The following is a 22,977-nucleotide window of genomic DNA, read 5'->3' as shown; positions in this document are numbered from 1 at the left end:
GTTTGGGACAGAGAGAGACAGAGCATGAACGGGGGAGGGGCAGAGAGAGAGGGAGACACAGAATCGGAAACAGGCTCCAGGCTCTGAGCCATCAGCCCAGAGCCTGACGCGGGGCTCGAACTCCCGGACCGCGAGATCGTGACCTGGCTGAAGTCGGACGCTTAACCAACTGCGCCACCCAGGCGCCCCAAAATCACTTAATTCTTAAGGAATTACATGTCAAGCTTGTGTTAGGGAACGTAGCTCTCTAGTCTTTAAGAAAAACATGTTGTAGTGCAAAGAGTACAATGGAAAGTGGATCCAGCCTGATCTGGGTTTGAATTTCAGCAAAACTCTCAGCTGAGTGAATTCAAGCAAATTGCTTAATCTTGTGAAGCTTCAGCCTCCTGATCTAGAAAATGACTATTGCTAAAAAGTGGTGACTGATAGATTTGTCAGAGAGGAAGAGGAAATGGCTGGCTGGGAATATATTGATCTAATATTTACTTCAGTGTTAGGTGTCAGGGACTTGTCAAATCCAGGTTTCTCCTGCAGGAAGTGTACAGTATGAGATGTTAGGTACTTGGGTGGGAAGGTGACTCCCAAGAAGTAGAAGGAAAGAGAGGAGGAGGTGGCTAAGCCTGGACAGGGTTCCCAGTCCTGAAGTCTTGTCTTGCTGGAACAATTCCATGAACCTCTCCTAGCCTCAGTTACCTCACTTTGAAATGCCAACCCAACTTAATGAATATTGGCCAAACTTGAATTGCTATTTCATCCATTTTATTTTTAAATATATTTTTCCATAATTTGCCTCATCCCAGAGGAGATTTGAGGTGATATTTATTTATTTATTTATTTATTTATTTATTGTTTTAAAATGCTTATTTTTGAGAGTAAAAGACAGGGCATGAGTGGGGGAGGGGCAGAGAGAGAGAGAGGGAGACACACACACACACAGGATCTGAAGCAGGCTCCAGGCTCCAAACGTCAGCACAGAACCTGATGTGGGGCTCAAATTCACGAACTCTTGAGATCATTATCTGAGCCAAAGTTGGACACTTAACCAACTGAGCCATCCAGGTGCCCCTGAGGTGACTTTTAAAAATACACATTTTGGGGCACTTGGGTGACTTAGTCGGTTAAGCGTTGGACTCTTGATCTTGGCTCAGGTCATGATCTCACAGTTCATGAGACAGAGATCCAAGTCGGGCTCTGTGCTTAATAGCAAAGAACCTGCTTGGGATTCTCTCTCTCCCTCTCTCTCTCTCTCTCTTCCACTCCTCTCCCTCTCTCTCTCAAAATACATAAATATAATAAAAAAAAATAAAACTAATACAAAATGAAAATAAAGGCCCACAAACCAGGTTGCAGAGAGAATCAGAGTAAAACAGTGAATGACCGCCAGATCATTTCAGTAACCTGTAAAACCTGTGAAAAGGTCCTGTGTAGATGAATCCCATTTTCACAGAACCCTTAGCATATAATACTTGCCTGTAGTAGAGGTTAGAAAATATATCTTAACCAGAGCTACAGGTAATATTTCTATTTCACAAATGAAACTGAGGTTAAGTCCTGCCCTGGTCCCAGTATATAATGTGCATGGGTGAAGGGGAGGGAGGAAAAATCCTTTGTAACTTATACTGAAGTATGAAGTTTGGGACCCCTGTGTGTTTGTGTTTGTCAAAAGACCACAAGCTGCCTCTGCTTTCTCCGTCCCCCAAGGGGTTACAGACCTGACCATTTGGGTGAAATGACCATTCAGGAGAGGGAAGGCAAAGAAGAATAAACCCCAATCAGTATTTCAATGAGTTATCCTGTCACACTAAAATAAATATTGAGTGCTTATTATCTGCCACCTAGTGTGCTAAGCAGTTCACATTTTGTATATTTTACATTTAAATTTAGTTTAAATTTCACATTTAAGTACAGTTTAAATTATATATTGGAGGGTAGGAAGCTTACGAGATAAGGGCACACTCGGGTAAGAAAGGGTGGGAGTCCCACCTCCCTCAGCCGCTTGCTGCACAGCCTTGGTGATTGCTGTGTTCCTCCACTTGTGAGCACAGTTTCCTCCATCCGCCTCTTGGGTCGTTGTAATGAATCAGTAAGCTTAAAGCATGTTAAATGTTCTGCCCAGTGTTGGCACAAACTAAGCAACAACAGCATAAACAACGGCAGCAAACGTTTAGTGACGGATCAGGACCGAAGGCGCATCCAAAACCTGAAACACGACCCCCCACGTCGGACCCCAGTGGCAGGGCTCTGGGTTTAGTCAGGGCGGTAACGGCCGCCCCCACTCCCACCGCTGGCGCGGCTCCTCGGCGCGGGCTCCTCGGCGCGGGCAGAACCGCGGTGGGAAGCCGCAGGCTGCGTGCGGGGAGGCGCGCCGCCTAATGCAGTTGTCAGTTAATTAGGGGAGAAGGTTAGGTCATTAACGGCGGGATCGATGCAAAGGGAATTAAGAGGCTCTGGCAGCGTCGCCGCCGCGCTCTCTGCGCGGGCCCGGGGCCGCATTCAACAAAAATTCGATACGCATTAGCAGAGGATCGGAGGCCGCCCGGGTGGCGAGACCGCCGAGCGCACGAGCTGCTCCTGGGTCAGGCGGCCAGGGCGGGACGCGGTGCCCTGCTGGGAAGAGCCGGTGCCTGGGCGGGCACCACTGCCTGCGCGCGCCGCCCGGGAGTCTCTGGGAGGTGCGGGGTGCAAGGCGAGGGAGGCTGGAGGTCCTCGCAGGCGAGCATGGCCGCCTGATCCTGGGGAGGCTGCGGGTACAATGACGGGTTAACGTTTAAACATTCCAAAGAGCTCCTCCCGCGGTTCCCCAACTCACTCTACCACTGCCCCTCACCGGCGCCCCTGCCACTCATCCTTCAGACCCAGTGACCTTAGTCACAGGGAAGCTGCCCTGACCTCCCCAGACTAGGCCAGGCCACCCTGTAACCCTCCCACCCAGTACTTATCTCTCCATAGCATTTATCACAGTGTTGTTACATGTGTGAGATCTGTACAACTTTCTGGCCAATGCCTTTCTCCTGACCAGATTGCAAAATCCAGGAAAGTGAGGCAATGTACATCTGTTTTGTTTACCTGCGCCCACAAAGCCTGGAACATGGCCGGTGCTCAGTAAATATTTGCAGGAAGAATGAATCCCCTCAGCAACCCAGTGAGTTAATTGGTAGGATGAGGAAATGATGGCTCAAATAAATGAAGTGACCTGCCCAACATCACAGCCATCTTCCAGCCTCCAAGCCCTTTCCTTGAACAAATGTTCTCATCTGTCTGAATATTAGCTTTTCCATCCAGGGAAAAATAATTTATAGCTGCCTTCATACTATGTGCCAGGGAGTGTGCTAATATTTATTTGTATTTGCTCCTTTAATTCTTACAACAACCCTGTGAAATACAAATCATTGGTTATAAAGGAGGAATTTGAAACTAGCAAGGGCTGGGCCCATCATTTGCCTGTTTGCCCTCAGATCCATCACCCCCTTTCTGATACTGTTTTTCATGGGTGGGCCACCCCCACACTTCTACCTCCATTCCACCTCCCGTCAGGCTGGATTTCCCAGGCTCCTTTGTCAGCTGGATTTTGGCTGATTTTGGCCAATGGTAGCCACTGTACAAGATTGGAGAGCTGAGGATAGGAGGACCCAGAATACCCCTATCCTTGACAGCTTCTGGGCTCCATGTCCTTCCTTTGGCCTCCAGACTAGATGGTAGTGGTTTCTTGCTCTTGCTAATCTCTGGGTTACCTCACTTACCTCGTATGGCTTTAAAGTTCTTCTGTCACTTCTGCCATCTGAGTGGCCACAGTGTTAAACTCTCTATATTAAATTTCCTCTGTTTGAAATAGTTCGAGTAAATTAATTTTCCTGTAAGAGCTATGATTTGAATCCAGATCTGTCCGACCATGAAGATGTGCTTAAAGCTTTCCCCAGGAGATCAGAGCAGGCAAAGCAGTGCAAGAGTGATAACCATTTAACCACCCTGCCCAGAGAGCTCTTTCTAGGTCCCTTCTGTGAGAGAAATTAAAGATAATGGTCCACTCATAAAACCTATTCATTATTTATTTTTTGGTTTAAGAAATTCTACTTTCCATAGCTAAAATATTGTTTATACCTAGAAATGAAGATATTAATAGCATCTACCCACTAGAGTTATGAAGATTTAACGAACTAATGTATGCCAAATACCTCGCATGTGGTGGATGTCCCATGACAACTCCTTCCCCCACTCCTTTAAAACCTAAAAGAATTTTTAGTACCTACGGTTTTTTTTCAGCTTGGTAATCCTGGAGTGTGGAGGACAGGGGCTCTGTCCTTGATTTCGTAGTATTGTCCTTATCCATCGTGCTGTAGATTCACCTTGCCCATTAGACCAGTGAGTGAGAAGTAGTAATCAGAGGGCTCACCCAGCAGCAGAAGATGTGTGCAGTGATTGTTAGTTCTGAGTGAATGCTCCTAAATCAATTGTACTGCCCCAGAGACTTGGTTGGCAATGAATGAGAGTGTGAGGTGCTTTTGACACACACATCCAGGATCTGATTTGAGCAAAGATGTCTGCTCAACAGTCCCGAGGGCAATTTTCTCCTGATTGATTTGCAACTTTCAATCTTAATGGAAAAGAAGCCAAGTGTAAGGGAGGTAGTTTTTCTCCTGAACCAGAAATCCTTCTTGTACTTTTCTTTCTGAACTTGGGGTGGGGGGTGGTGCCATCTCCTATTACCTGCCAAGAGGCTACAGAGGCCAAAGTTCGCCAGAGAAGGGTATTTAAGGTGCATTGGTAGTTGGGGGAGAGGAGCTTCTTAACCTACACAATCCCATTGACTTGGGAGAACCCGGAGACCAGAAACTACTCTTGATGATAGAACAACTGCAGATAGCAGGTCAGGTCTCCAGCAACCATATTCTGGAGCCTGGTCCTGTGGTGTCCTGTCTGTACCCTGGACAAGGAACTTCATTTGAGTCTGCCCTGACCATTGCACAAATTGCTGGGGGCTCATTTGGAGTCATCGATGTAAATGCCATTTGAGGAAGTTTGCAGATTACAAACATATTTGAGGTTATGGTTTTAAGCTGTTCAGCTGAATATTGCTTTTTACAATAGCATAGGCCTGTACCCCTAGAAATAAATAGCACAGGATTTGGAGTCAGGTAAACCCTGGTTGCAGTCCTACTCATTGTGACTAAACATTTCTGAGCTCCTCCTTCCTTCCTCTTCTGTTAAAACAGGATTGATAATGAGAAGTATTTAGATGAGAAGGGTGAAGAGGAGTCCTCCATGGAATTACAACTTCAAAATGGCCACAAGGGGGCGGCTGGTTCAGCCAGTGGAGCATGTGACTCTTGCTCTTCCAGGTAGTGAGTTCGAGCTCCACGTTGGGTGTAGAGATTACTTAAAATCTTGGGGGGAAAAAAAAATGGCCACAGGAAGAAACACAAGCAAATTCTGAAATTTTCAAAAGTTTTAAGTCATAAGCTTAGTTGAGAAGTGCTAACATGTTATGGGCTGAATTGTATCTCCCCAAAATTCATGTGTTGAAGCACTAACCCTCGGTACCTCAGAAGTACCTTATTAGAAGACAGGGCCATTGCAGATGTGGTTAGTTCAGATGAGGTGCTGCTGGAGTAGGGTGGGCCTCTAATCCAATATATCTGATAACCATACAAAGGGGGGAAAATTAGACATTGACAAGCACAAAGGGAGAATGTCATGTGAAAATGAAGGCAGAGGTCACAATGGTGCTTCTACAAGTCAGGGAATGCCAAAGATTGCCAGCACATCACCATCTAGGAGAGAGGCCTGGAATAGATTCTCTCTAACAGCCCCTAATAGGAACCGACCCTACTGACACCTTGATTTTGGACTTCTAGCCTCCAGAACTGTGAGACAATACATTTCTGCTGTTTAAGCCACCCAGTGTTTGGTACTTTGTCACAGCAACCCTAGCAAACTAACATATGAAGCACACAAATCCAAAAATGCCTCCCTTCTGTCTCTCTAGCAGTAATTCATACCCATGCCCTGATTTTTAGATCTATGTGTACAGGCCTCAAACCATTTCTGTTTTAACAGCTGGTGTCAGGCATGCTTCTAAGCAGCAGGCAGAATGGGGAAACCCTTGACCTGTTAGTGCCAAGGAGTCCAATCAACTACACCCATGTAATTAAACAGGAACACAAAGAAATTCCTGCTTCGGTCTGAAGAGTTTAAAAAAAGTTTAGGGAAAAAAAAGTTTGTAATTATTTAGCTGTTTTACACTAACGTTATAAGAATGAGTAATAATAATTGCTTGGGGCACCTGGGTGGCTCAGTCAGTTAAGTGACCAACTCTTGATCTCAGGTCAGGTGGTGATCCCAGGGTTGTGAGATGGAGCCCCGTGTCAGGCTCCACACTGAGTGCAGAGACTGCTTAAGATTCTCTCTCTCCCACTCCTCTTTCCCCTCCCCACTCTCACATGCATGCGCGCATGCTCTCTCTTTCAAAAAAAAAAAAAAATTGCTGAACATTGATTATTATGTGTCAGAGAATTTGCTAAGTGCTTTGTATATTATTTAATCCCCTCAAAAACCTTAGAGATAAGAACCGTTGTTATTTACATGTTATGAGACTCAGAGAATTAGCTTGTCCCTAAACACGCAGTGAGTCAGTAGTAGGACAGACCTCTGACCTAAGGTGGCCTCAGCCCAGAGTCCAAGTTCTTTGTTACAATGCTGCTCTTTCTCCCAGCCTAGCACATAGTGAAAGTTCATGGAATATTAGTTGTCTCCCTTTGTCTGACTTAGTCTTATAATTGATTTAAAAGCTACTGCTTGTTCCGCCTGCTTTTTCAAGCTCAAAACGAAAGAAAAGTGACTGGCACATAGTAAGTGCTCAGTAAGTGTTAGCTGTTATTACTATTAATATTGCATTGTATATGTTCCTCTCCAGCAAGGAAGGTGAATCCCTAGTCTATTGCTAATAGTAGGTACTTAGAAGTGTTCTTGAATGAACAAGGCCAATGAGGTAGGGGCCTGGAAAGTAAAGTTGATCTAGGGAAAAATGATAAGTGAGGGTGGGGAGTTAGGGCTGAGGGAGGGAGCGAGGGACAGAGAAAGCAGTTGGCAGAAGGCCAGACTCCACTTTGCCTTTGGTGAGGCTGTCCCTGGGGGTTTGGAGTTGGGGGGAGGGCAGTGTAGCCCCTCTGCTCCTGATTGGTCAGTTCACCTAGCTTTATCCTTTATTCCTTCCCTTTTGGGGTGATGGGGAGGCTGCAGCTTGTGGTTACATAAAGCTTCCAGGAATTCTTCCAGGAAGAGGACAAGTTCATGAAGTGCTGGCAAATTCTGGGGGTGAAGAAGTCTGTGAGCAAGAGTGATTGGTGTACCTGCAATCAGTGCAAGGGTGAGGCAGGAAGGCATGGGAATTAGGTGGTTTGAGTTATAAATCCCAGCTTTCCTGTTTCAGCAGCTGTGTGACCTTGGGCAGGTAATTTGCCTGAGTCTGGTTTCCTCTTCTGTAATAAGAATGAAATGGTATCTACTATACAGGCATTTAAATGCTAAGTATAGCTGAGGTGCCTCGGTGGCTCAGTTGGTTCAGCATCGACTCTTGGTTTTGGCTCAGGTCACAAACCCACGAACTGTGAGATCGAGCCCCCTTATCGGGTTCCACACTATCAGTGCAGAAACTGCTTGGGATTCTCTCTCTTCTGCTCTCTCTACCCCTCCTGCTCTCTTTCTCTAAATAAATAAATAAATAAATAAATAAATATTTTAAAAAATGCTTAATATAATGCCTCATAAATAATTGCTGTTATTGTTATAATTATAATTATTATTTTATTTTTTTTGAGACAGAGAGAGACAGAGCTTGAGCAGGGGAGGGGCAGAGAGAGAGGGAGACACAGAATCCAAAGCGGGCTACAGGCTTTCAGCTGTCACCACAGAGCCCGATGTGGGGTTCAAACTCACGGACTGCGAAATCATGACCTGAGCTGAAGTAGGATGCTTAATTGACTGAGCCACCCAGGCACCCTGTTGTTGTTATTATTTTAAGTGTTAGGCTTTGATGTCCTCTCTACCTGAATACATGGATTCACCAGTATCCTCCTCTTTCTCTTGTTCTCTCAGTCCTGGAAATTTGAGCAAAGTATTTCCGAATGCCTCTTGATATCTCCATTTTCTCCTGGACCTTCCAGTGGGGCCAGGCCTTTGCACACTTTTGTGTGGCCCCAGGATATTTGCCTTCATGACTCTGGGATGGTCCCTGCCCCCAACAGCCCAGGAATGATTGAAAAAAGCCTTATCTGAGTCACTTTCCATTATGGGATTAAATCAGACTTGCTTTGGGGCCTTCTGGCTGCTACCCCAGGCTGGATGCCAACAGCTCCCGGTTATTGCCTTTGGTCCAATCTGAGGTCATCACACCTCTATGGACCCAAGGGGCCTTCAGAGGAGAGCTTGTGGCAGCCATTTGGGATTAGTTTCAGTTAACGATCATGGCTAAGCATGGAGGCCACAAGCAGGCCACATGCACTAGGCACCATGGTGGAGCAAATAGGAGATTGGACACTTACCCAGCCAGCTCCAGTCTGAGTCAACAAATGATAGGCTCCTTCAGGGCAAAAGACGGGATGTCAGAGATTAGCAAGGAGAGTAGTGGGGCAAAATAATAATTGTGTACTTGCAGGCAAGTTGCTAAATTTCTCTGAGCCTGAGGTTCTTCAACTCCCAACTTGGAACACTAACATTTACTACAAAGGTTAATGTAAATGGAAACATACTAGTTAAAAGGACAAGATCTTAGGGGTAAGTCTTGGTTTGGATCCTGGCTTGGTCACCCACTGGCCTTGTGCCATTGCTGTTAACTTCTCAGAGCCTCAATTTCCTCATAGCTGTGAAGGAGGAAATAACACTTCCTTCCCAGAGATGTGAGAATTAGAGAAAACTAGGCTTCACGGTTAGCTTTGACTTGGGTGAGTGTGCAGACCCCCAATGCTGCTTAGTGAATGGGCACTCGTGGTTTTTCTTCTTTTTAGGGCAGTGTAGAAGGGGAGTGGGTTTAGCCCTCTTGTCTGCCTTCCCAAATTAGAAAGACAGGAGAGAAGTTGCATTTCTCTTGCTAAGGCCTATTGTGCAGGTCTCTGTGTGTGCCCTGGCCAAAGCCTGGACTGAACCAGATGCTACCTCAGCATGAGGTCACCTCTGTGGAGATGTGTTTTTACTGAACTTGGGTCAACTTGGGACCTTAGAGTAGACAGGTGCAAGCTGTGAGCTACCTGGAAGGCCATCCAAAGACGAGGGAAGCTTCAATGCTCAGAGCCAGGCTGCTCCAGTAAAGGCTCAGTCTGAAGCCTGAGGTGCCAACTCAGGACTCAGCTTGTACTTCATTCTTTCTGCCCAGGTCTTTCACCTTCCTGGCTCCCTTCTTCTCCCCGACCTCTTGTTATTTGCCACCACTTATAAATGTATTGTGGTTGATTATTTCCTGTCCTGGACCCACTTGGTAATCTGGCATGTGTGAAAGGACGCCAGACCCTTATGCCTGTTGAAAATGCAAGTCTTTGGGGCTCCTGGGTGACTCGGCTGAGCATCCGACTTCAGCTCAGGTCATGATCTTGAAGTTAGTGAGTTCAAGCTCCATATAGGGCTCGCTGCTGTCAGCCTGTCAGTGCAGAGGCTGCGTCGGATCCTTTGTCCCCCTCTCTCTGCCCTTCCCCCACTTGCGCTCTCTCAAAAATCAGTAAATCTTAAAAAAAAAAAATGCAACACTTTTTGTGTACCTACCGTATGCCTGCAATGATCTCATCTCATTCTCAAAACAACCCTACAAGCAAGCTTCTCTTTGTTCTTTAAAGTTTATTTTATTTATTTTGAGAGAGAGAGAGAGAGAGCAGAGAATGGGCAGAGAGAGAGAGAGGGAGAGAGAGAGAGGGAGAGAGAGAAGCCCAAGCAGGCTCTGCACCATCAGCGCAGATCCTGATGTGGGGCTCAAACTCAGGAACCATGAGATGATGACCTGAGCCGAAGTCAGATGCTTAAACCCAGGCTCCACCCCAGCAAGTTTCTCTTAATATCCTCCCACTCAAGGTAAGGGAAGTGTCCTTCTAAAGAGATAAAACAAATTGCTCATAGTTACTTGTCTAGGAAATGACTGGAGCAGGATTTGTCCAAAGACCACATGACTTCAAAGCCCATGACATTTCCATTCCAACTCCAGATAAGAGCATTCCCAGTTCTGAGATGCACCTTCTACACTCATGGACCCTGGGCAAGTGTAAGAACTGTGCTGTTTTCTCAGGGAGGGTTCAAAGCCCACCAGAGTGGCCACTGTGGCCTTTAGAAACAATGGAGTGGTAGATGGTCCTCTGATGTCTACCTCAGAGGACAGGAATCGGGCACTGAGCTTGTGGGAGGTGGTATGCTGAGGGCAGAGACTGGTCTATCCAAGTTTTAAAGGGAATGCAGAGGTTCCTGGAGAACATAAGCAATCAAAGACAAAAATGGGGGAGGCAGGTTACTTTGAAGTAGTGCCAGTAGGTGCCCCATGCTATGACACTGGTTAGGCACGTGGGCCTTGGAGCCTGGCAGACCTGGGTTTGAGTGCCACACTGGCAACTGTTTCTGTGGCTGACCTTAGGCAAGGCATTTAAAATCTCCAAGCCTCAGTTTTTTCATCTGTAAAATGGGGATGATGGCAGTACTTTGTTGTGAGGATCAAATGAATACCATGCACATAAAGCAGTTAGCTTAATTCCTGGACCTCAGTCAATGTTAAAAAATGGTATTATTAGTAATAAAATTGGGTTAAGAGTAGACACCTTTCAGAAATGTTGTATATCTTGATCAGGGTGGTGGTTATATGAATGTGCACATATGTAAAAAAAAAAAATCATTGAAATGAAATGTCAACCTAAGATCAAGAAACCAGTTCAAAGGAAAAACTTGGGATAAAAGAATTGCAACTCAGAGTACACAGACTTATGTGGAAACCCAAATAGTGTCCTGATTCTAGGAGATGGACTCAAGGTTTTTATAGGGGAGAAAAGAAAGATTAGGTAAGTTGTTTTTAAGAAGAGTTGATTGGTGCTGATAAGGAGGACTAGGTTTTACTTCATTGATTGGTCAGGTGAAGTAGTCACTGGGCAAAAGTCAGTATCAGTCTTTTCAAACAGGATTTTCTTGTCCCTGCTGACTTCTGAGAATATTGGTGGTTTGGTCCAGTTCAAAGGTTTAGAAAGCAGGACATGCAAGACGTTTCTCAAATGGCTTCTCTAGCTTTGTTTTAAAAATGTTTCCCCTTACATCATTGGTTCACAGTACTGCACTTTTCACATGTGAAAATATGTACTTTTGTGTGTATCTTATACCTCAACAACAACAACAACAAAAGCAAGAACAAGAAAAACAAAAGGAAGCTCTTGTGAGCCAGAGTTGAAGTGAAAGTTAAAAAAAAAATGTTTTTTAAAGTTTATTTTTGAGAGAGAGACAGGGAGCTTATGAGTGTGTTGGGGGGAGGGGCAGAGAGAAGGGTAGAGCAAGAATCCCAAACAGGCTCTGCATTGTCAGCACAGAGCCCAACCATACGGGGCTCGATCCCAAGAACCGTGAGATCATGACCTGAGACGAAATCAAGAGCAGGATGTCTAGCTGACTGAGCCACCCAGGTGCCCAAACCATTCAAAACATTTTTATTTTTATTTTTATTTTTTTTTTTTAATTTTTTTTCAATGTTTATTTATTTTTGGGACAGAGAGAGACAGAGCATGAACGGGGGAGGGGCAGAGAGAGAGGGAGACACAGAATCAGAAACAGGCTCCAGGCTCTGAGCCATCAGCCTAGAGCCCGACGCGGGGCTCGAACTCACGGACCACGAGATCGTGACCTGGCTGAAGTCGGACGCTTAACTGACTGCGCCACCCAGGCGCCCCTCAAAACATTTTTAAAAACTTTGCAGCCTAAAATGTAGAGAAAAATATATTATGGAGGGATGGATGTCAGGCAGTTAATAAACACATACGGTTTTCCTCCCTGGATTTTGTTGTGCTTCTGGGATTTGTCAGTGTTTTAAAATGTATCATTTTTTATGACTTCTTTTGTTATTCTAAGTGAATATTCATAGTTAAGAAAATGTAGGGATGCCTGGGTAGCTCAGCCGGTTGAGCATCCACCTTCGGCTTAGGTCATGATCTCATGGTTCAAGCCCCACGTTGAGCTTTGCACTGACAGCCAACTTCCGGTTCTATCTTCCTCTCTCTCTGCCCCTCCCCTGCTCATGCTCTGTCTCTCAAAAAAATAAATAAACTTAAAAAAAATTTTTTTAATGTAAACCCCACCCCTGTTTGGTAGGGCCTAGCAGTGGGACCCTCTTCCCAACAGGAGAAAAGTCAGGAGTTGCCAGGTTGGATAAGAACAGAGCCACATCCAGAGCACCTTTCTCCCCAGCTGGAAGCAATGAGTGGCCTAGATGTGGGGTCTTGTCCTTGTCCTTGGGAAAGCCTGCCTAATGGGAATGTGCTGTGATCAGGCTCAGTCTGATGCTCCTGCTGGATTATCTCCCTCAGAGATAAAGAGAATGAGCAACACAATGATGTCAGTCCCATCAATACTCCCTCTTCCCTACAGTTCTCAGCAGTGACCTTGGAGGTGAGGCATCCTTAGGGGGGACCTTCCTGAGTCATAGGGATAAAGGACACCAGAAGGGGGGTATCCAGGCTGTGAGCCCCTGATGAGCAGGTCTGGTATCAAGGCATCCCATTACATCCTGGGGCTATTACCTTGGGGAAATGGAATTAGACAAGCCTGCCTTTCCATTATGCAAAGAAAGGGCTTTTCAAGTAAATTTCCATTTAAGTATGAGCTTAGATCAGTGAAGGTACAGCCATAATAGCTTAGATGGTCATCACAGCTATTAAAAATACATTTTTTTCCTTTGTGCTCAGGCTGCCTTGTCATATTCATATTGTTCATCCCCAGAAGTCTGTGACTCAACCTTTCCCAAGCTCCTGGGAGCCAGGTTAATGTCCATCTATATTTTCAACTTTTTAATTCTTCAACATACATGATATATGAAATGTATATGCTTGACACAGCCGGTGAGTGTATCCAGAATATTACAAAAAGTAGATCTGGGGATGGAGATGGGCAGTGGGTAGTAAATAAAGCATTCCACTCATTGGTGGTCATTGCTTACAGTGTTGGGCTCCCCTCTCTCTTTACACCATCTTATGCTGCCCATTCTCTGCTGAGGTCCTCAGACATACAGAGTTCATCTTTTTTTTAAGTTAATTAATTATTTATTTATTTTAGAGAGAGAGCAAGAGTGAGTGGGGGAGGGACGGGGGGGGGGGGGGAGGCGGTGGCCAGAAGATCCAAAGCAGACCCTGTGCTGACAGGGTGATAGCAGCATACCTGATGTGGGGCTTGAACTCACAAACCCTGAGATCATGACCCGAGCCGAAGTCAGACACTCAACTGACTGAGCCACGCAGGCACCCCCCAGAGTTCATATTTAGCTCCAGGCCTTCAAACTGTTGTCTATGCTGCCTGGATACTCTTTTCCCATTCTCTACCATGCTGACTCTCACTCCAGGTCTCAGTTTGCACCTAATGTTTTCAAGGAAACCACCCAACTCACTCCCACCCCCAGACCAGGGTAGGGCTTTGAATTGGTTTTCTCTGTCTGGGTAACAAACCACCCTCAATCATGTATTTGCTCGTGCTTCTGTGATTTTGACTGGGCTCAGTCTTGCCTGGGGTGACCTCTGCAGCTGCCATCAGTTGTTGGGTTGACTAGGTGCTAGCTCTTTCTGGATAGCCTCTCTCATATGTCAGGAGCCTTAGCCAGAATGATGGGAACAGCTAGGACAGGTGGAATGTCTGAGACAGCCAGTAGGCTAACCTCAGGCTTCCTTACATCGTGATTTTCTGGCAGCAAAACAGTGGCAGTGGAAACTACAAGGCCCCTTGAGGCCAAGGCTCAGAAGTCACGTAACAGTGTCACTTCCACAGCATTCTATTGGTTAAAGAAAGTCACAAGGCCAGCACAAATTCAAAGGCAGGGAAATAGTGTAACTAATCTCTTGATATAAAGTCACACTGCAAAAGGGCCCATCTCCAGGGATAGTTAGCACACATATAGCTCCCTAAGCTTTTCTTTCACAGCTCTTATCATAACTGTTATTAAATAATTCCTTGTATGGGGGTGCCTGGGTGGCTCACTAAGTTAAAAGTCCCAACTCTTGATTTTGGCTGAGGTCACAATCTCACTGACAGCAGGGAGCCTGCTTGGGATTCATTCTGTCTCTCTCTCTCTCTCCTCTCTCTCTCTCTCTCTCTCTCTCTCTCTCTCTCTCTCTCTCTCTCTCCCTCTTCCTCTCACTCTCAATCCCTCTCAAAATAAATAAATAAGCATTAAAAAGAGTGCTAGACAAATTCCATGAATGTGGGGATTGACTGTCTCATTCATTACTCTCCCAGAGCTTGGCACACAGTGAGAGCTAGGTAGGTTGTTGTAAATGAATACATGGGTGGATGAATGAATGAATAAATGGAAGATAAAGTTCTTAGAATTCTAAAGATGCAGCATAAGGCTTTGGAGATAGTCCTAGGTTTGAATCCCAATTCTATCACTTCCTAGCTGTTTGACCTTAGGCAAGTTGCTTAATCTCTCTGAGCCTCAGGTTTTTTTTTTTTTTCTTTAAAGTAGGGATAAAAAGTAACTCCGCCTCACAGTACAATCATAACTCTGAGGGCTTCAACTCCACATTTATTCTCCCCCCTTTTCTTTGAGACCCTCTTGACTTTTCTTACTCATTAAGTGAGGGCTGTTAGTTACCTTATTTTAAGAGCCTCACCCGAACTTTAAAGCATTAGAAACTGGATTTTCAGGGCAGAGTACATTCCCCCAAGGTCACCAGGAGTCCATTATATATAGACCCCTGTTCTTACATGACTATTGGTTGTGAACCAGTGGTTCTCAACTAAGGGTGATTTGGATCCCCCTTCCCCAGTTCATTTGGCAATGTTTGAGATAGTTTTGGTTGTCACAGCTGGGGGATAGTGGCATGCTACTAGCATCTAGTGGGTGAAATCCAGAGACACTAAACATCTTACAATGCACAGGACAGCCCTCCCCCAGCCCCAGCAAAGAATTGTCTGTCCCATAATGTTGATAGGGTCAAAACTCTGCTGGAACTGACTGTTCTTTCAATCCTCACCGGGTTTAGATGTAATAAATTCTTCTTGGCAGTAGTTAGCCCTCACCCTTCTTTAGCCTCTGGTGTCTGGTGATAGCCACAGTCCTCCTATCCCCGGACCTCACAGCTGTGAGCAACAGCTTTTTCACATAAGCAGTTTGAAGAGAGGGTAGGGAGGAAATGGCTCCATCTGTTGGCCAGAGCCCACATTATAGCAGGGAACATTGGATTTTTCCAGCAGAGGCCTCAGGTATGTCATATTTCACTGTACTACACATCCCAAGGGCAGCTGGAGAATGGTAAGTGGGATAGCAAGTGACTGGATAAAGTTGTCACTGAAGCTGCCTGTGTGACAAGCTTGGGGTTAGGGCATAGCGGATTGTATTTAGGGCCTCATTGTATTTAACAACTTCTTATTCTTCTTGGAGTGCTTTCTTCCTTATTCTTTCTTCTTGTATTATATTTAATTTATTTTATTATTTATCATTTTTTTCTCTGACAATAACTCTGTGGTGTAATGGAAATACACACGAACTTGAGAATCAGAGAGACGTGAGTTCAAATTGCAAGTAATTAAACCTCTTCAGCTATAAAATGGAAGGCAATGATATTGATGGTCAGTAGTCAATCACACAGGGCTATTGTGAGAATGAGAAGAAATTACATATAAACTACCCAATAATCATGGGGCGCCTGGGTGGCTCAGTTTGTTAAGCGTCCGACTTCAGCTCAGGTCATGATCTCACAGTTTGTGAGTTCGAGCCCTACATTGGGCTCTGTGCTGACAGCTCAGAGCCTGGAGCCTGCTTTGGATTCTGTGTCTCCCTCTCTCTCTCTGCCCCTCCCCCACTCATGCTCTGTCTCTCTCTCTCTCAGAAATAAAATAAATATTAAAAAAATTAAAACAGAAAACAAAAAAAAACCCTACCCAATAATTAGCTAAAATACATTAAAATCTTTCTCTCCCTCTCTCCTTTTCTTCTTCACTGACAGAGTAAAGTTTCTTCCCAGGAGGGGCATTAAAAACAGTTGTGTGGGGCGCCTAGGTGGCTCAGTTGGTTTAGCCTCTGACTTCAGCTCAGGTTATGATCTCACTGTTCCTGGGTTCAAGCCCTGCATCAGGCTCTATGCTGACAGCTCAGAGCCTGGAGCCTGCTTCAGATTCTGTGTCTTCCTCTCTCCCTGTCCCTCTCCTGCTCATGCTGTCTCTCTCTCTGAAATAAACATTAAAAAAGTTAAAAAAAAAAAAAAAAGAGGAGGCATCTGACAAGTGAAAATACAATCTCTGACTGTAGTACAGAGATCGAACTCTGGGCTCCTCTCACTTCATCTCCCCTTCAAGGTATCCATCAAATATTATGCCAAGGGGAATAGTCCTTGTTGGAAAGTAGGTGAGGTAATGAGAGACTTAGGTCTCTCACTTTGGATGGAACCTGGTTGCTGGAGGGGGCTCATAGACTTCCAATGGGAGTGGAGCTGTGCATCCCAGCCATAACTTTGACTTAATTCTTCATTACTTTTGCTACCTTTTCATTCACTTACTGTTAAAAAACAAGGAGGTTGTTTTCTCTCCCCTGACTTTTGCAGAGGCAGTCTGAATTCCAGTCTCCAATCAGAAATTATCAGATGCAGAAGGAATCTTGGAAGTCATCTTACACAACGCTATCATTTTACAAGGGGGAAAACTGAAGCCCAGTGGGGAGGAGTGGGAAAGGGGAGATTTTCTCAGATATGTTTAGATCGAGTGGATTTCAGCTCTTCTGGATCTCCAATCTGGGCTGTCTCTAGGTGACAGCCATCAAAGGGGAAGAGGTTTGATCTAGCAATGCGGAGTCTTGCTTTCTTTACCTCTGCATGGCTGAATGACCCCTAACCCATGCTGTGTGTCCTCTCATAGAAATGGCAGTGCCTACTAGGTGTACCTATCTCTCATTGCCATAACAAGTCTCTAAAGTAGGTCTTGTTATCATTTAAAAAAAGAGATAGGTCTACTTCATGGGATTCAATAAGATAACATTTGAAAATGATTTGTAAATGGTAAACCATACACATAAGATGATTTAATAATTTCTTATCATTATGGAATGTAGTGGAAGAATGTGAGTTTTAGTTAGACAGAACTTGTTGCCTCACATATGTTGCCTGGGCCTCTATTTCCGCTCTGTAAAATAGGGGTAATGATACTTGCTTCACAGGGTTGTCACAAAGATTGGTGATCAGATATGTAAAGAGACTAGCCAAGTGTTCAAGAATACCTTACATTTGGGGCCCCTGGCTGGCTCAGTCAGTGGATCATGCAACTCTTGATCTCAGGGTTGTGAGTTCAAGTCCCACAATGAGTATAGAGATTACTTAAGAAAAAAAAAAACTTAAAAAAAAAAAAAGAATATTACATTTATATTACATTTATCCAAAACTTATTATGTTAAAGATTGCTCTAAATATATTATGGGGACTATCTCTTTCATTTCTTACCCCAAGTGAATAGCAGAAATTATTGTTATAATCCTTATTTGATGGCATGGAATAAATGATATAATAATAAATGATATTCCCCCCAAAAAGAACTCTTATTACTACCACCATTCTACCTCTGGAGAGAGGAGAAGAAAGGTGAAAAGATGCTTAATGTCAGTTTGGAGATGAAATACCTTTGAATTAGGCTGAGATTGGTGGTGTATAGAGGGGCAAGTTGGTGGAGTTCAGGGTGGGGGGAGTCACACAGGTGTTCCAGGCTCCACATCACTAAAGGTAATGACAGTGGCTTTCATTTTTTTGAACATTTCACAAATAAGATAATTATTTAAATATTTTCCTTTTGAAAAAAGGAACAGTTTTGAGTCTCGGTTAAATGAAAGAATGAGTGTGAGGTAGTTCCTGATGGTCAGATGAACATGAAATGATTTATTATGCACCTGTGCACTGGAAGTCTCCGAGGTGGTTTTTACTATTGTAGTGTTTTATTTTAAGTCATACAAATATTTAAAATGTACCCACAGTGGGTAATAATTAAAGACTCCAAAGCATAGGGGCGCCTGGGTGGCTCAGTTGGTTGAGCATCTGACTCTTGATTTTGGCTCAGGTTATGATCTCGTGGTCGTGGGATGGAGCCCATTGTCAGCCTCCACACTGAGTATGGAGCTTGCTTGAGATTCTCTCTCTCTGCCCCTTTCCCCTGCTTGAACTCTCTCTCTATAAAATAAAATGTAAAAATATTTAAAATTTTTAAATGTTTTATTTATTTATTTTTGAGAGAGAGAGAGAGAGTGAGAGAGAGAGAGAACGAGCAGGGGAGGTGCAGAGAGAGAGAGGGAGAGAGAGAAAGAATCTCAATCAGGCTCTGTGCTGCCAGCACAAAGCCCGACCTGGGGCTCAAACTCATGAGCCATGAGATCACGACCTGAGCTGAAGTCAGACACTTCACTGACTGAGCCACCCAGGTGCCTCTAAAAATATTTTTAAAAAAGGACTTTGAAGCATAAGCCACCTTGATGCTGAAATACTAGTTAATGGTTATAAGGGCACATAGGTGGCTCAGTTGGTTGAGCATGTAACTCTTGATTTCAGCTCATATCATGATCCCTGGGTCATGGGATTGAGCCCCATGTCAAGCTCCACACTCAGCAGGGAGCCCGATTAAGATACTCTCTCTCTCTCTCTCTCTCCCTCTGCCCCCCTCTTCTGTTCATGCTCTCTCTCTAAAATAAAATAAAAAGTAAAAATTTAAAAAAATTTAAAAATTATGGTTATAAAAATTATGATTATAAGATACAGGTCCAACACAGAGACTGGTTATATATGTTTATGATACATACATATAATGGATTACCATTCAACTTTGAAGAGCATGATGGGGAAAAATATTTATTAACGATGGGGTAATGCTCATAGTGAATTATGTAACAAATGTGGACAATAAGATAGTATGAAGCTATGTACACAGGTGGATTAAAATATTCAGAAACCAGTTATTTCTTTTGTATGGGACTTATATGGTAATGTTCTATTTATTCATTCATTTAACAGACTTCATGTTTTTAGTACAGTTTTTAGGTTTATAGCAAAGTTGAGCAGAAGTTACAGAGATTTCCTGTATGCTCCTTGCCTCATATGTGCAGAGCTTCTCTCTTATCAATATTCCCCACCAGAGTGGTATACAGTTGGTGAACCTACCATGACACATCCTTACCACCCAAAGTCTAGGGTTTACATTAGGATTCACTCTGGGTGTTGTACATGGGTTTAGACAAGTGTATAATGACAAGTATTCAGCTTTACGGTATCATACAGAGTTGTTTCACTGTCCTAAAAATCCTCTGTGTTATGCCTATTCATTCTACTCTCACCCAACCGGTAGAAGCCACTGATTTTTACTGTGGTTATAGTTTTGTCATTTCCAGAATGTCATATAGTTGGAATTATGCAATGTCTAGTCTTTTCAGATTGGCTTCTTTCACTTAGTAAAATGCATTGAAATTTTCTCTGTGTCTTTTCATGGCTTAATAGCTCATTTATTTTTTTTAAGTTTATTTTTATTTATTTAAGAGAATTTTTTAATGTTTATATATTTTTGAGAGAGAGAGAGAGAGAGAGAGAGAGAGAGAGAGAGAGAGAGAGAACACAAGTGGGGTAGGGGCAGAGAGAGACACACACACAGAATTCGAAGCAGGCGCCAGGCTCTGAGCTGTCAGCACGGAAGGGAAGTTGATGTGGGGTTTGAAGTCACCAACTGTGAGATCATTATCTGAGCCAAAATCAAGAGTGGGACACTTCATCAACTGAGCCACCAGGCTCCCCAGATACCTCATTTCTTTTTAGTGCTGAATAGCATTCCATTGTTTGGATGTACCAGTTTATTCATCCATTCACCTACCAAAGGACATCTTGATTGTTGTCAAGTTGTGGAAATTTTGAATAAAACTGCTATAAACAAGTTTTTGTGTAATATAAGTTTTCCACTCCCTTGGTTGCATGATTGCTCTGGATTGTATATTAAATGTAAAGTTTTGTAAGAAACTGCCATACTGTCTTCCACAGTATTTTTACATTTCACATGCCTAGCAGCACTGAATGAGAATTCTTATTGTTCCACATCCTTGCCAGCATTTGGTGTTGTCAGTGTTCTGGATTTTGGTCATTCTAATATAGGTATGTAGTAGAATATTTATTATTCTTCATGATTATTGTATTCTTCAAGTTTTCTACATTGAAGATATGTTATTATTTTTTTAATGTTTATTTATTTTTGAGAGAGAAAAAGAGTGTAAGCAGGGGAGAGGCAGAGAGTGAGGGAGACACAGAATCTGAAGCAGGCTCCAGGCTCTGAGCTGTCAGCACAGAGCCCAACATGGGGCTCTAACCCACAAATCGTGAGATCATGATCTGAGCCAAAGTCAGATGCTTAACTGACTGAGCCACCCAGGCGCACCAACCATACATTATTTTTGTAATAGAAAAAATGCATTATAAAATAGAAAGCTACAAAGTCTATGTCATAGGAAGGATTGGGGAGGAGGGATGGTAGAGGTATAAATATTATATAATATTACATTAAAAAACAATACAAAGTAATGATACAACTAGAATGACTCTGGTTTTAAATATTTAAAAAAAAAATTGGGGTGACTGGGTGGCTTAGTTCATTGAGCGTCTGACTCTTGATTTTGGCCAGGTCATGAGTCATGATCCCAGAGTTTTGGGATGGTGCTCTGAGTTGGGCTCCATGCTGAGCATGGAGACTACTTGGGATTCTCTCTCTTTCTCTCTCTTTCCTTCTCCCTTTCCCTCCTTCTCCCTCCCTCTGTCCCTCCTCTCCTTCATGCTCTCTTTCTCTCTCTCTCTCTCAAATTGAAAAAAATGCATGACAATTCTATCCAATTTAGCTTTTCATTGGGACAAGAGACTGGTTACACCCAAAATGTGTTGTTTGTGGAGAAGTGCTTGCCAAAGGCATCTTGAAATCTTTTTTCTTTTCTTTTTTTTTTTAATGTTTATTCATTTTTGAGGCAGGGGGCAGGGAGAAACCCAGCGAGAAACCTGATGAAACCTGATGCAGGGCTCCATCCTGTGTCTAAAAGATCATCATCCGAGCTGATATCAAGAGGCTGACACTCAACCAACTGAACCACTCAGGTGCCCCCCCCCCAAACTTCTCTGTTTTCTTATTATTTAAAAGCAAGACATAGGGAAATCTGGGTGGCTCACTTGGTTCAGCGTCTGACTCTTGTTTTCAGCTCAGGTCATTATTCCAGGGTCTTGGGATTGAGCCCCGCATCGGAATCTGTGCTGAGTGTGGAACTTGCTTGGGATTCTCTCTCTCTCTCTCTCTCTCTCTCTCGCTCTCGCTCTCTCTCTCTCTCTCAAATGAAAACAAAAAATGGGGGCACTTGGGTGGCTCAGTCGGTTAAGTGTCTGACTTCGGCTTGAGTCATGATCTCATGTGCTGACAACTCAGAGCCTGGAGCCTGCTTCGGATTCTGTGTCTCCCTCCTTCTCTCCCTCCCCCACTCATGCTCTGTGTGTGTCTCTCTCTCAAAAAATGAATAAACATTAAAAAATTTAAAATAATATTTAAGAATTAAAAAAATTAAAAACAAGGCATAAAAAATTATAAAATCAAATACAATTGTAAAAAATGTGATATTTTAAGGGGAAAAGTTAAGAATTCTAAACAAGTCATAAAAGTATTATTTGACTACCTATAAATCCATAAACAATTACATTTCATCCTATAAGTCAGTATATATTCAATTTATATTCAATATATATAACACGGGTATGATATAATGTAATTTTTGTATTTGCTAACAAATCATGCTTTTTTTCTTATTATAAATTCTTTTTATATTCTTATTTATATTTATTTATTATTTGTTATTTATATAATTTATATATTTATATTTATTTTATTTTATTTATATTCTATATTTATATTTATATAAAAGAATTTATATTAAATTCTTTTTCTTATTATAAATTTAAAACAAGTATAAAGTGTGCATCATTTGTGTAACAAGAAAAAAGTAGAATTCTGCCAATATATTGTATATCATGGTGCAATAAAGTTGACTCTAATACAATTTAAATTTTTTTTTTTTTAATGTTTTTATTTTTGATGGGGCGCCTGGGTGGCGCAGTCGGTTAAGCGTCCGACTTCAGCCAGGTCACGATCTCGCGGTCTGTGAGTTCGAGCCCCGCGTCAGGCTCTGGGCTGATGGCTCGGAGCCTGGAGCCTGTTTCCGATTCTGTGTCTCCCTCTCTCTCTGCCCCTCCCCCGTTCATGCTCTGTCTCTCTCTGTCCCAAAAATAAATAAACGTTGGAAAAAAAAATTAAAAAAAAAGTTTTTATTTTTGAGAGAGAGAGAAAGAGATAGAAAACATGAGCAGGGGAAGGGCAGAAGGAGAGGAACAGAGGATCCCAAGCAGGCTCCGCACTAACAGCAGAGAGCCAAACATGGGGCTCTAACCCAGGAGCAGGGAGATCACCACCCCAAGCCCAACTCTGGCGCTTAACCAACTGAGCCATCGAGGCGCCTCTATAATACAATTTTAAAAATATGTATTAATCTAAAACAACATGCTTTACTTAAAAGTAGTTCTATATAACAGCCAAGGAATGACAAACGATTCGAAAAATTCTCAAGCTGGTAAAAGTATTTATTAATATGCAAGGGTTAAAAACAAAAAACGTTGAAAATGTTCATGTAATGTTTAAGAACGTTAGGGTTAGATCTGGCTCATAATCTAGACTCCTTCCTTGGAAGAGTGATAGAAACTCCCTGAGGTTTCATTTTACCTGTAAAATTGGGATGATACGAAT

General features: G+C 43.3%; 1 protein-coding gene across 3 annotated transcripts in view; it reads left to right on the top strand.

Annotated features, from left to right (window-relative positions):
• GFRA3 (GDNF family receptor alpha 3) overlaps positions 1-17,716 on the top strand; it is a 42,942-nt gene extending 25,226 nt beyond the window's left edge. For all 3 annotated transcript variants that reach the window (XM_040444594.1, XM_040444591.1, XM_040444592.1), the window contains one exon: positions 16,746-17,716. In XM_040444594.1, coding sequence (XP_040300528.1) covers positions 16,746-16,847 — 102 coding nt within the window. In that variant the 3' untranslated portion in view covers positions 16,848-17,716. The remainder of the gene's footprint in view (positions 1-16,745) is intronic.
• Positions 17,717-22,977: the final 5,261 nt, after the last annotated feature.

This window comes from Herpailurus yagouaroundi, unplaced genomic scaffold, assembly GCF_014898765.1.
Source record: "Herpailurus yagouaroundi ecotype Mexico unplaced genomic scaffold, PumYag 192, whole genome shotgun sequence".
Lineage (NCBI taxonomy): Eukaryota > Metazoa > Chordata > Mammalia > Carnivora > Felidae > Herpailurus > Herpailurus yagouaroundi.
Note: the sequence above shows the minus strand (reverse complement) of the source record. Positions and strands in the feature narration are given on the sequence as shown.